At 41.2% G+C, this 14,013-nt stretch overlaps 2 protein-coding genes across 2 annotated transcripts; both read right to left on the bottom strand.

Moving 5' to 3' along the window:
• Positions 1–685: 685 nt before the first annotated feature.
• LOC138909831 (uncharacterized) lies at positions 686–1,465 on the bottom strand. Its single transcript, XM_070201048.1, has 2 exons — positions 1,420–1,465; positions 686–1,320 (listed from the first exon to the last, which is right to left on the bottom strand). Exons 1-2 carry the CDS (start codon positions 1,463–1,465, stop codon positions 686–688), a joined length of 681 nt encoding a protein of 226 aa, XP_070057149.1.
• A 276-nt stretch (positions 1,466–1,741) lies between these two features.
• On the bottom strand, positions 1,742–2,404 carry LOC138909830 (uncharacterized). The gene is made up of 2 exons (XM_070201047.1): positions 2,158–2,404; positions 1,742–2,040 (listed from the first exon to the last, which is right to left on the bottom strand). The coding sequence occupies exons 1-2, from the start codon at positions 2,402–2,404 to the stop codon at positions 1,742–1,744; spliced, it is 546 nt and encodes a 181-aa protein (XP_070057148.1).
• Positions 2,405–14,013: the final 11,609 nt, after the last annotated feature.

The following is a 14,013-nucleotide window of genomic DNA, read 5'->3' as shown; positions in this document are numbered from 1 at the left end:
ACTCTTGGAAGCTCCTTTTACAAGCATCAGACCATTGGAACTTAACTGCCTTCTGAGTCAATTTAGTCAATGGAGAGGCAAGAGTAAAGAACCCTTCCCCAAACTTCCTGTAATACCCTGCTAAACACAAGAAACTGTGAATCTTAGTTGGTGGTGTAGGTCTAGACCAATTCTTCATCGCTGCAATCTTTTAAGGATCGACCATAATTCCTTCTTTGGAGACAACATGACCCAAGAATGTGACAGGTGTAAGCCAAAATTCACACTTTAAAAATTTCGCGTACAATTGGTGCTGATGAAGAGTCTGTAACACTGCCCTGAGATGATCGGCATGGTCCTCCCAACCTCGTGAATACACAAGAATATCGTCAATGAACACTATCATAAAGGAGTCGAGAAAAGGCTTGAAAACCCGATTCATAAGATCCATGAAAGTTGCCGGGGCATTGGTTAGCCCAAAAGACATTACCAGAAATTCAAAGTGCCCATACCGGGTTCGGAAAGCTGTTTTCGAAATATCTTGCTCCCTGATCTTCAATTGGTGGTACCCAGACCATAAATCAATTTTGGAGAAGTACCTAGTGCCCTGTAACTGATCAAGCAAATCATCTATTCTTGGTAATGGGTATTTGTTTTTGATTGTGACTTTGTTGAGCCGCTGTTAGTCAATACATATCCTCAATGATTAATCTTTCTTTCTCACAAAGATAACCGGTGCGCCCCATGGTGACACACTCGGTCGAATAAAACCCTTCTCTAACAAATCATTCAATTGTTCCTTTAGCTCCTTCAATTCTACTGGTGCCATCCTGTAGGGCAGAATAGATATCGGCTGCGTGCCTGGCATCACATCAATCCCAAAATCAATCTCCCTCACTGGCGGAATCCCAGGGAGCTCATCAGAAAAGACCTCCAAAAATTCATTCACCACTGGCACAGACTTGAGTGTAGGTGCCTTAGCATCAGTGTCCATAACCCAGACCAAATGATTGATACACCCCTTATTAATCATATTCATGGCCTTAAGGTAAGAAATAAACCTACCTTTTAGCTTTACATTATCCCCCTTCCACTCAACAACTGGCTCATTTGGAAATTCAAACCTCATAGTCCTAGTTCGGCAATCAAGTTTGGGAAAACATGAATAAAGCCAATCCATTCCCATAATTACATCAAAATCGACCATCCCCAATTCAATGAGATCGGCCATGGTGCCCCGACTATGTACCGTGACAACACAACCTCTATAAACTCGTTCGGCCACAATAGACTCGCCAATCGGAGTAGATATAGAGAACGACTCAGGAAGCTGTTCCGGTTCTATCCCAAATTCCATAGCAACGTAAGGGGTAACATAGGACAAAGTGGAACCGGGATCAATAAGAGTGTATACATCATGAGATTGGATAGTAAGTATACCTGTGACAACATCTGGAGAAGCCTCTACACTCTGAAGACCACTCATTGCATAGAAACGACTGGGTCCTCCTGAACTCTATGCACCACCCCTAGCTGCACCACGACCTGCTAGTGCTGGAGTGCCTCGAGCTGGAGGGGGTGCGGAGAATATAGCAGCTGCAGAACTAGATGGTTGTGCTGTGCCCCTGCCCGCACCCTGGCGGGATGAATGATACTCCCTCTGAATATGACCCCTCAATCCACACCCATAACATATAGGTAGGTCCATGTAAAAGATCCCCAAGTACATCTTCCCACACCTGGGGCATGGGGGCCTCCGTTGCTACTGGAATCTCCCTCCTGATCGGCCCTGCTGGTGGGGTCCCCTGCTTCCTTGATTAGGTCTAAAATGACTCCCCTGCTGCTGACTGAGCCCTGCTGGCGGTGCACTGGCTGAAGACTGAGCAACAAACTGGGATGGCCCTAATGACCCTCCCCTAAAAGCTGACCCTCCCCCACCAAATGACTCCCCAAAGTTGCCCGCGGACCGGGCCTTGCTGGTACCCTCTCGCTCCATTCTATTCTTCAAGTTACGGTTCTTTGTAGCTTGACCAAATACTACCATCTTCCCATAGTTCATATCTGAATTCAAAGCAGCTGTAGCAGACTTATTGATAAACAATGGGCTAAGGCCCTACACAAACCGGTGCACTCTAGCCTCCATAGTAGGCAACATGAGAATGACATATTTAGACAGACGCGTGTACTCCATATGATACTCCCGCACACTCTTACTTCCTTGCTTAAGATTCTCAAACTCTGTGGCACAGGCTACCCTAGTGTCGACTGGCAAGAAATGGTCCATGAAAGTGTCAGCAAACTCATTCCACCTCGCTGGAGGGCTCCCCTCCTTCCGAGAGTCCTCCCACAGCTCAAACCAAGAATAGGCCACCCCTTTCAGGTGGTAGGCGGCCAACTCCACTCCCTCCGTCTCAGTAGCACGCATAACTCGTAGAGTCTTATACATCTCATCAATGAAGTCCTGTGGGTCCTCCTCAGGATTAACACCCGTGAACACCGGAGGATCCAACTGAAGAAACCTGTTCACCCTGGAACCACTAGAATCCCTTTGTTGGCTAGAAGAAGTGGGTGCAAAATTTGATCTCTGGGCTTGAGAAGCCACTATCTGTGTCAGCATCTGGATAGCTCCCCTAAGATCAACATCAGAAACACCGGAATCGGAAGCTGGGGCTGGTGGTGGAACTGGAATATCAGTTGGAGGAATCGCTGCACCCTCAGTAGGTGCATGAACTGGTGTGGCCTAAACAAGTGTAGTGGAATCAGGTAGTGTAGCAGTCAGGGGATTATCCTCACCCCTTGGGTATTCACTTGCCTCACCAAGTAAAGGGTCAACTGCCACTCCTAAGGTGGCATTGGCCAGTTCTTGCTCTATTTTTGGGTGCCATGTACTGAAAGTTAAAGGAATGCATGAGTTAGAGGAGGAACAGTTTCACAACCAGTTTTATCGCACGATCCAGAATATCGAAGAAAGGTATTATTCCTAAATGTCCAAGTAGCCTCCAACTTATAGATGTGGTCGACAACATACTGATAAGGAGGAATCTACTAGACATGGCTCTGAGACATCCTAGGACACTTTAAAACATTAGGCTCTGATACCAAGTTTGTCATGCCCCAACCTCGGGAAGCGCGACCGGCGCTCAATCGAGTGAACCCGGTCGAGCAAGCCTGTTAAATACTTTCTACCCAACTCAGCCATGATCAAGAAAAGACATGATTTCATTAATTAGACAGCAGGGAGTCCACACATACAATACTAAATCGTTTCATTAGTTACTTCACTACTAAGTCTCAAAATACACGATCATAACTTGTTTAACTTTTCCAACACCCATGTACAAACCCACATAGTGTCTACGGAGCCTCTAAAAGATACAAAAGAGTCTATGATAGTGTCGGTGGCAAGGCCCCGGCTATACCTTGAGACGTAATAATAATATGAACAAAAGATATAATACATGACCCCGGGATGAATTGGGGCTCACCAAGTCTGCTGGGAAGAGGATGTGCCACTATCGCTGATCAACACTGCCTGCTATGTAACCACCTGCATCCATTTAAAGATGCAGCGCCCCCGGCAAAAGGGACGTTAGTACCGTCGAATAGCACTAGTATGTATAGCTAAACACCATCTTAATAGAATGAACAATAATACTAGGGAAACAGTCAAGAATTCAATACGAGCTTCAAATAACATTAAAACATCAAGTTAAGGATCACATAAATTTTCAAGTCAATTTCCATGTTATTCGGTTGGGTGATCTTTAGTGCCGATATTCCACAGTTCACAGTACCACCGTATTCTTACACGGAGTCCGATCACGACCCGATCAGCTAGGTCGTCTCACTTGAGACATCAACCATAACCAAAATTTTAATTATCATTTCCAGCACAATTACCACTATGTGTGTAGCATGGCGTCCGATCACGGCCCGATCGTCTAGGTCGTCTCACCCAAGACATTACCTTTTTCAGTCAATCATCTCACATGATTCTTCTTTCATATCCTTTCAATTTATTGTCACTAGTGGCCACAATTATAAGGTCATTCTTGGCACTTGGCTGTATTTCATAATTCCAGTTCCCTTTTCCACATTCAAATATCATTATCATTATCAACAATAATAAGGCTTCCCATTCAAGACATTAAATTCACATATGAGTTATTTGGGCATCTTAGGCACATAGGGGCTTTTCATACAATTTGGCATAACAACTTTTATTTCGGTCTTGACTTGAAGTCTTAACATTTCTAACACATATTCCACATTTTTGAATACATCCTCAAATGGAAAGATGGCATGATGAAGTATTTAGATTAGATATTGAACATACATCCTTCAACACAAACACATTGGGAATAGCCAATTCAATAATGTCAAGGACTTATACCAATTACATGAACACCGTGGGATTCGATTCTAAGAAGAATGGAGTTTAGCCAACATACCTCAATTGAGTTTCCTTACACTTTAAAATATTCTGGAAGTCTTAGCAACTTCAATCTATTTTGAAAATGTAACAAATTGAATCAAAATTAGGAGGATGATCATGGTTCTAGCTCATTTGAGCATTTTATCAAACACTAGGTGTACATTAAAGTTCTTAAGGCTATTTTGTGAAAGATTCCATCATTCCCCATCCCATTCTCTACCATTTCTAGCTCACAATCCTCAGACACCCTTTGATAACACATGCATGCAAAATAAACAACTCCTATACCCAAGAATTATTTTGCTAATTACCCATTCTTAGACAAAATTCGAAATTGAGGGTTAGAGTGTAGAATCTTCCCTCTAGGATGAAGACCTCGTGAGTTTTCCTTGTTAATCTTCAAAGGTTTAAGCAAGAATTGAAGAGAAATATTTTGATGAGGATCACTTTCTCCCTCTAGGACTCTCTCTCTCACTCCAAAGATATCAGAAATAAGCTCAAAATCGTCTATGGGATGTGTTTTAACGAAATAGAGTCTGGTTTAAAACCCCCAAAAATGAAGCTTCGGAACAGGTTCTGCGGTCGCATATGTGACCGCATAATGATTATGCGGTCCGTGAAATGATCGCCAAATGACCGCGAAAGGTGGCTCTAGGAACTGGGCTGGACTGCTTCACTCTGAGGCCGTTATGCGGCCCGGAAACCTGTTTTGCGTTCGCAAAATGCACCGTAGAACCTCCCTCCGCAAAATTCTAAGGATGACTATGCGACCAAAGAGCGGCCCGCAAAACGATCATGCGGTCACATAATTGGCCGCGAAATTGTCATAAAAAATGCCCCAGAAAACTGCCTCACTCCACGACCATTTTGCGGTCCGCAAAGTGGTTCTGCGGCCGTAGCACGGGCTGCAGAAATGCCTACTTCTGCCCAACATTTTCCTTCAACTCCCCAAGCACTGTTCAATCCAAAAAGTCCAAACCGCGGCTCGCAAGCTCGCAGTAAAGAATTTCTACTACTATTAACCTCTATGCCTACTTCGGCATTACAGAATCTGGGGTTTTTAGGAAAGAATTTACGGGGCCTTACAGGTGGGCCCAATGGTTCTCCCCTTACAAGTTCCAAATCAAGCACTTGAAATGAAGGATAATGTTCTTAGCAGATTTTCTATCCTGACCAGAAGAATTCTCAAAGAGATTTTCATCAGAGAAGATGAAGCTAAACGAAAAGCCAACCAGCAAGATCTTTATGTTTGCAAATGTACTAGGAAGCAGTTCATTAAAAGTGACGAATCACCTATTAGAGTTATTCAAACTCATAGATCCCTTTGATCCATCCATCATAATGGAAAGAAGATCTTACTACGAGCTCCGGGTCATTCGGCAATACGGAGGATCCATTCTTAAACAATATGGTGTCAATCTAGAATATCCATTTTGCCACATATTCATAGCACAAGCCAGAGATTTTTTTCGATAACTTTTGTGGTCTTTTTGGTGCTTATGTTATCAATATTATATTTTCATAGAATTCAAGTGCAACACGTACAAGGACTTTGACAACATTGAACCTGATCTTAATGTGCTTCTATTATGATTCAAGCCTCAAAAGTAATGGATGAAATGTTTCAATGATACCTACAAAACAAAGATATTCATGTTTCAAAGGCCGGTGAATATTATTAATGGAAAGATCCAGGCGCAAGCAGAAATATCATTTCGGTGGAAATTTCCTGTCTCTATTTTATCCATGAAAGAAGAATACAGTAAAGCACAAAGAATTATCTTCCAGCAAAATAAGTATATCCCAATAAAAATATGGCGAAAAGAATAGGCGAGCTAGAATTATACCAACACTCATCCCCATTTGGAATGGGTTTGAGAATCAACCAAGGAATATCAAAGACCTTATAAAGTCATCCGAGAAAAATCACACATGACATGTAATGACCCGACCGGTTGTTTTTGTGTAATTGTGCCCCGTTTCTCATTTTGATGATTTGCACATGTGTATTTATGGTTTTATGACTTGAGGGGTTGGTTTGATTGTTTTCGGGAAGGTTTTGGATTGATTTGTACCCTTTGGTTCATGGCTTAGAAGCCTAGGTTGAGGATGTTGACCAATGTTTGAATTTTTTTTAAAACGACCTCGAAACAATGTTTTTATGGCTCTGATAGGTTCTTATCATTATTTTGGACTTGGGCGTATGCCCATAATTGAATTCGGAGGTTCTTAGGTTGATTAGACTTGTTTTGCCAAAAGTTGGCAATTTGAGGTTTAGAAATTTTCCTAAGATTGACCGCAGTTTGACTTTTTGGCTATCGAGTTCGGAATTTGGTTTTGGGACTTGGAATAAGCCCGTTATGCTATTTAGAACTTGTCTGCAAAATGTGGCATCAATCGGAGTTAGTTTGATAGAATTCAAACGCTTGGTTTCAATTCTAGAGGTTCTTGAACTTTTCTTTGAAATTCATGCATTTTGATGTCCGATTCATAGTTCAAGATGTTATTTTTGTGTTTTGATCGTGCGAGCAAGTTCATATGATATTTTTAGACTAGTGTGGATGCTTGGTTTGGAGCCCTGAGGGCTCAGGTGAGTTTCAGACGTGCTACGAAATGGTTTGAACTGAAAACAGGTTGCGGGTGTGCCTCTGATGTCGCAATTGTGAACACCAGCCTTGCAATTGCGAAGTGATCATGTGAGTTTCAGGTATCATAATTGTGATGCCTCACTTGAAATTGCAAACATAGGCAAATCGGGTAGACTCGCAATTACGACATATTTTGTCGCATTTGCAAAGGGGACAGGGTTCACATTTGCGAAGTTTCTCTTAGGCTGTCAATAGCCGCATTTGCAAGATTTCCTTCACAATTGTGAACCCAATGTCGCAATTGTGACATCTGCAACTGAATAAAAGGAATGGGAGTTGAGATTTCATCTTATTTTCTCTGATTTTAGAACCCTAGACTCGGTAAGAGGCAAATTGGAGAGGGGATTTTCATCTACAATCATTGGGTAAGTGATTTTAATCAATTTTCAATTATATTTCATGATTATATACTAGATTTAACATCAAATTTATGAGAATCAAAAAGAAAATTTGGGGATTTTTGTCAAAGTTTTGAAAAATGAAAATTTGGGTTTTGAGAGTCGATTTGGACTCAGATTTGAAAACAAAACACTTATATGGACTCGTGAGGTTATGGGTAGTCGGAATCTATCCTTGGACCCGAGTTTTGACCGGGTGGGCCTGAGGTTGATTTTTGGGGAATTGTGTAAAGATCGTAGCTTTATCTATTATAATTGGTTTGTCTTGTATTGTTTGATGTTATAAAGTCATTTTCGATTAGATTTGAGTCGTGTGGAGGCGAATTTTAAGGGAAAAGCTATATTCGAGGGTTGATTTGGCATAGTTGAGGTATGTATATTGTCTAATTTTGTGTGGGGGAACTACCCCTTAGGACTTGGGTTGATTTGTGTTATTTGAATTATGTGAAAGACTTGTACACGAGGTGACGAGTGTGTACACGGGCTTATGTGTGGTATTTTGACCGTATTAGACCCTTAGACTCTTTCATGCGTTTAATTAGAAATTGTAATATCATGTTATATCTTCCATTGTTAAATTGCCCTTACATGTTTTACTTTATGTTGTTATCACATGATCTATCTTTTGTTGTCAAACATGCTTTTATATGCCTTAATTGATGTTGTTATCTCTCTTATTGTCATGCGCCTTTTAATTGTGGAGTTATTCTCATTTGAAGTTGTTATTTCATGATCTCTCTTAGAGTTGAATTATTATCATGCATTTAGACATAGTTGCTATTTCATACTATGTTCTTCGTTGTTAAGCTTATGTTATACAATTGAATTGGAAGTTGTCTTTTCGTGAGAATACCTTCATTTCGAGTTATTGTAGTTGAAGTTATGAAAGCTATTATCACATTGACGTTGAAGTTGTTGATTATTGAGATATCTTTCTATGTTGAGTAATTTTCATTCATTTTGTTATTATTGAGATTCTCGTTCACATTGTGGTTGAGCCGTGGGCTATATGTTGTGGTAACTTTTGTATTGTTGATTTTGGAAACTTGCGGCATATGGGCACTTGTGGTGCGAGTTGTTATTGTGTTGTGGTATTGATGTGTATACGAAGGTATAAAGATCGGGATTAATGTGTATGCGACGACATAAGGGTGGATTTATATGAGTGTTGCTAGTAAGGGAATTACTTGAAGCCACGCGACGACATAAGGGAGTTAAAGTGTGTGTAGATGTTTCGGGAAAAATATTTTAAAAAATATCTATTTGCAAGGCTCACGTGGCAGTATAAGAAAAGGTTGTGATTTTCAATTGTAAAATGTGGATATGTGGTGGTACCTCGATGGTTATTCTTTTTGTACATTCTATGTTAAAGAAGCTTGTTGGTTGAATAGTTTTGTTATTTCATTATTTGCCTTACTTATATTTGTCCTTATTGATTTCTTGATGTCTTATTATGTGTTCACTCCTTGTTACCTTTATTGCTTTAAATTCTATTGTAAGCTTACATTATTGAATTGCTTTATTGTCATTTATTTCCTCGTCTTCCATTATTTGACTTTACTATACTTTGTTTAGTTTCTCTTATCCTAGTAGGTATCTTGACCTGGCCTCGTCACTACTCTACCGAGGTTAGGCTTTATACTTACTGGGTACTGTTGTGGTATACTCATACTATGCTTCTGTACATTTTTGTGCAGATCCAGGTATTTCAGCTCAAGCTAGGCATCAGTGATTTGACCACACATTTCAGAGACTTCAATGTAAACCTGCTTGGCGCTTGCAGACCTCGGAGTCACCTTCTGTCCTTACTTTTACTACTGTTTACTCTTTATTTAGACAGTGTTGTACTAGGGATTTTCAGTATATTTCTGTAGAGCTTATGACTCAGTTCCACTGGTTTTGGAGATTTTTTATAGATGTTTTGTTTTGGAGTTATTATGAGTTTTATCGAATTATCTTATTATCTTGGTTTGTTAATTTCTGTTAAGCTATCAATGAATGTTAGGCTTACCTTGTCTTGGAGGATGGTGCCATCACAATATCCGAAGGTGAGAAATTAGGGTCGTGACATCTCCAGGTTGAGGCTATATATTACATCTCATATTCTACCAAAAAAGGAGAAGAAACAAAATAAAATAGGATTGTCAAGCACCAAGCCGTTGTAACACCCTATATTTTCGTACGTAAAAGTGCGTCGTAAGCAAACTAATGTAGGGCCAAAAATGAGATCATCTTTGAAAGTATATAAAGTAAGTTAATCATGTTACCTCGGAGGTTACAAATATTGAATATCATGAACAACAAGTACAAAGAGGGTTGAAAGGTTCAGAAGCTAAAGGAATTGAAGAAATAATGTTTCGTTGAAAGTCGACAAGTTGGGAATGTTATAACACGTACTTTTGTGGTGAGACTAGGGTGCATAACATGATAAGGAGGTTATGTTATGAGATATGTTAGTCGTATGATAGTCGTGCATTATGTTTTGAAGTCAAGCGAGTTGAGGAACAAAAGTCGATGAAAGTCATCACAAGTTACGTTCATAAGTTTTACTACATATTATGTCAAATGTAACTACAATTTTATCCAAATATACATAGATATACGGGGTGTTCCACCCATAAAATTGAAGATCTATGAGTTTATTTTCTAATGCATTAAACCGTTTGTTAATACGACATCAGAGTAGAGAGATATATGCATTTTTGCGAGACTGCGCAAGCTGCTAGGTGACAAGTAGGTGTGTCACCTACTTGCTTAAATGACAGTCCGAAAATGGGCCAGTTCGGGTCATCCAAAGAGAAATGTTAAAGGCCTATTTCATTCATATAATACACTGATAAGAGGGCACAATAACCAGACCTAAACCCCTGCAAACATCCTCCCAACAATTGCACACAAACCCTAATTGAATTTCTTTCCTTTTCAAGTTCTAGTTGGAGAAAAAACCTTGAGTTTGAAGAACCAAGATAGGAGCTGAGTTATTCAACAAATAAGGTAAGTTTACTTCTCTCTTTCATCCATTTTTTCTACTGGAGATGTGGGTAAAGTCGTTCTATAATTGTAAAAACTCACGGGACGGTGATAGGAAGCCGCGAGTTCGAGTTATTCACTTGTAGCGGACTGTTTTGTGTTGATGTTGGATTGCATGTTTTACTACTGTTTTATGGAGGTTTTGAGGAGGAAATATGTGGAGAAACACCGCATAAATGTAGGGTGGTGGGCTGGTCATTCGTCGTAACATTTTCGGGCTGTTTGACACTACTACGGTGGTCGTTTTGTGTATGAAGAGATTGGGGTGTGTTGGGCTGTTTTGTAGTATTTTGTGGTGTATATAAGGTTGGAAAATAATGTATATGTTGATATTGTTGTATTATTGTGTTGTTGGTGTTATCTTGAATTTGGAGGAAGTAAGGATTATAGGGAGAGATGCTGCCCGTTTTAATACAAAATAAGCTTGTCGTTCCTTGTGTGATAGTTGTACCTTTCGTAACTTAACAATAGTATTATTATCGTTGTTGTAGATTAAGGTGCGAAGAGGCGAGTTCAACTTGGTGATTGAAAAGCTTGTGATAAGGTATGTTAAGGCTAAACCTTTCTTCATTTTGGCATGATCCCGTAACTACATAAGTTTGATAACGAGGCATAAAGAGAAGTTCGTATTCCTGAATTTATGTACATTATCCTAGTCTCATAAGTTATAGTGTTCTCCCTTTTCGGGACTTTATATTCGATTAAGTATTGTCTTCTTCCAGTCAAGAGAGCTGAGGGTCTATATATATATATATATATATATATATATATATATATCTACAATTTTATGGTATTTTCACCACCATCGTCCTCTGATAAGATGGTAAGTTATATATCGAGCCTACTGTGGCCGAGCGCCTATGAGAGAGCTCAGAGTGGCCGAGATAGCTAGCCTAGTATGGCCGGGTGCCTTTGAGCGAGCCGACTACGACCGAGCAGTTACACGTACCGAGCCTTACAGGGCCATACATTTATTTTACTTACTATATTGAAGGAGTTGAGTAAGTATCAGCCGGTAAGTATATCTCCAAATCATCTTTGACTTCTAGTTACTATCAGTTATTATATTATCAGTTCAGTTTCAGCTTTCAGTTTTTTGTTGCCTTACATACTCGGTACATTATTTCATACTGACGTCCCTTTTCTGGGGATGCTACATTTCATGCGTGCAGGTTCAGATAGACAGACGGCTAGACCTCCTCAGTAGGTGTTGCCCGAGTTCAGCCTGATCGATAAGCTCCATGTCCTTCAGAGTTACCGGGTCTAGCATTGTGTACATATTGTGTATATATGTTATGGGTTGGTCGGGGCCCTATTCCGAACACAGTACATCTATCAGTAGAGGCTTGTAGGCATATCCTGTTAGTTTGTGTAGCATGTTGGGCTTGTAGGCTTTGTATGTATATTTTTTTGGTTTGTCAGCTGTAGTTGTTATGACTGCCTTGTCGGCCCAGCTTTATATTGATGTTTAGTCAAATCTAGTTTCTGTTCTGTTTTATATTTTGGTTCGCATATTGTTTTGCAATGTGGCCCCATGGCCAAAGTAAGACATTGTATTTTAAGAGTCCCTCAGTCGCAAGTTGGTATGCTAGGTTAAGTGAGGCACCGGGTGTCGGTCTCGCCCCTAGGTTCGGGGCGTGACAAACTTGGTATCAGAGCAGTTCTGTCCTAGGGAGTCTACAAGCCATGTCTAGTAGGATCTTGTTTATAGATGTGTTGTGCACCATATTTTATAAGCAGGGAACTACAGGGCATTTAGGAGTTGGTTACCCTTCTTTAAAATCTAAATCGTGTTGTAGAACTGAGTTATAGGAAATTTGAGTTAAATTTAAGTGTTGGTGTTTGCATAAACCGATGATGGTGACTAGGAAGACTACGACTAGCCAGAGGATAGATACAACAACAGGTGCGAGGACCAGCAGGGTACTCCCAGTAGATGGGGCCCAGTCTGAGGCATAGGGCGAGACCCCTACTCAGCCATTACCGGCTCCTCCACCACCTTAGGAGATTCCTAGGGATACTGCATCTCCAGTTCCCCCTCCACTTTCATCAGATCAGGACTTGAGTAGTGCGGTGCATTTGCTGACACAGTTGGTAGCTACCCAGCAACAGGCTAGAGCATCAGCTAGTGCAGGATCTTCTGAGGGGTTTGGGAGTTCAAGGGTTCGAGAGTTTATTGATTTGAGTCCCCCATAGTTCATGGGGACAGATCAGAAGGAGGACCCACATGATTTCATAGATCAGCTTCACAGGATCTTTCGGGTTATGCATACCACGGAGAAAGAGGCAGTTGAGCTAGCAGCTTTTCGACTCCGAGATATAGCCATCCTTTGCTACGAGGGATGGGTGAGGTCCAAGGGACGTGATGCACCTCCAGCTATTTGGGAGAATATTTCAGATGCCTTCCTTGACCAGTACTTACCACAAGAGATCTGACATGCTCGAGTCGATCAGTTTCTAGCCCTCAAGCAGGGCAATATGAGTGTTCGAGAGTATAGTCTCCGTTTTGACTCATTGGCCAAATATGCACCATCCCTCAAGCAGGGCAATATGAGGCATATGCCACCGCTGCATTGCAGGATAGTATGGATATCTCCTGGATTCAGGCATTCGCCTAGAATCTAGAAAGGGCTAGGCATCGACAGTAGGGTACATTGAGGACTAAGCAAGGGCAGCATAAGAGGATGAGATTTGCCACGCTGCAGGGTAGTTATAAGCCCCAGTACTTCGGATGGCCACCTAGGCCTCTGCCACCTTAGTTATAGGGTTACAGGTCTGACCGCTATACTCTGTCCAGACCAGGTGAGAGCTCACGGGCATCGGGTTTGCAGTGATAACGAGGTTCAAGGAAGACATGGTCATTTCCACCGCGGTGTGACATCTGTTGTAGAGGACACTTAGGCCAATGCCGAGCAGGTTCTGACGCTTGTTATCCATGTGGGCGTCTGGGGCATATGATGCGAGATTGCCCAAATAAAGATTCTGGGGGTATGGCACAACCAACAAGTTCAACAGCAGGATCATCTATGTCTGTGCATCCTTCAGGGCGCGAGTATCAGTCTTCGGCTGGTAGAGGTTGAGGCAGATGTAGAGGTTCCAGTTCAGGTGGTAATCAGAACCGTATCTATGCTTTAACGGGTAGACAGGACCAGGAGTCTTCACCAGACGTTGTGACAAGTATATTGACCATTTGATCTCACGATGCTTATGCCTTGATAGATCTAGGATCTACTTTATTGTATATTACCCCATTTGTCAAGGGGAAGTTTGCTGTAGTGCTTGAAATACTAAGTGATCCTTTTGCGGTATCTACACCAGTTGGAGAACCGATTATTGCTAGACTGGTATACCGAGGTTATACAGTGACAATTTGTAGTCGTCAGACCTCAGTCGGCCTAGTTGAGCTAGAGATGATGGATTTTGATGCATTCATGGGTATGGACTGATTGGTAGCTTGCTATGCCATAGTTGATTACTGAGCAAAGGCAGCCAGATTTCATTTTCCGGGTGAGCCAGTCCTCGA

This window comes from Nicotiana tomentosiformis, chromosome 4 (genome assembly GCF_000390325.3).
Source record: "Nicotiana tomentosiformis chromosome 4, ASM39032v3, whole genome shotgun sequence".
NCBI classification, from domain to species: domain Eukaryota; kingdom Viridiplantae; phylum Streptophyta; class Magnoliopsida; order Solanales; family Solanaceae; genus Nicotiana; species Nicotiana tomentosiformis.
This window is presented reverse-complemented; position numbering and strand designations above follow the sequence as displayed.

Excerpts from the sequence above, each read along its gene's own strand:
- LOC138909830 (XM_070201047.1), bottom strand. The coding sequence starts at position 2,404 with ATGCGTGCTACTGAGACGGAGGGAGTGGAGTTGGCCGCCTACCACCTG. Across the intron at positions 2,041-2,157 it reads GTATCATATGGAGTACACGC|ATATGAACTATGGGAAGATG; the intron begins GTCTGTCTAAAT and ends CTTTGAATTCAG.
- LOC138909831 (XM_070201048.1), bottom strand. The coding sequence starts at position 1,465 with ATGAGTGGTCTTCAGAGTGTAGAGGCTTCTCCAGATGTTGTCACAG. Across the intron at positions 1,321-1,419 it reads TTCTCCAGATGTTGTCACAG|AACCGGAACAGCTTCCTGAG; the intron begins GTATACTTACTA and ends AATTTGGGATAG.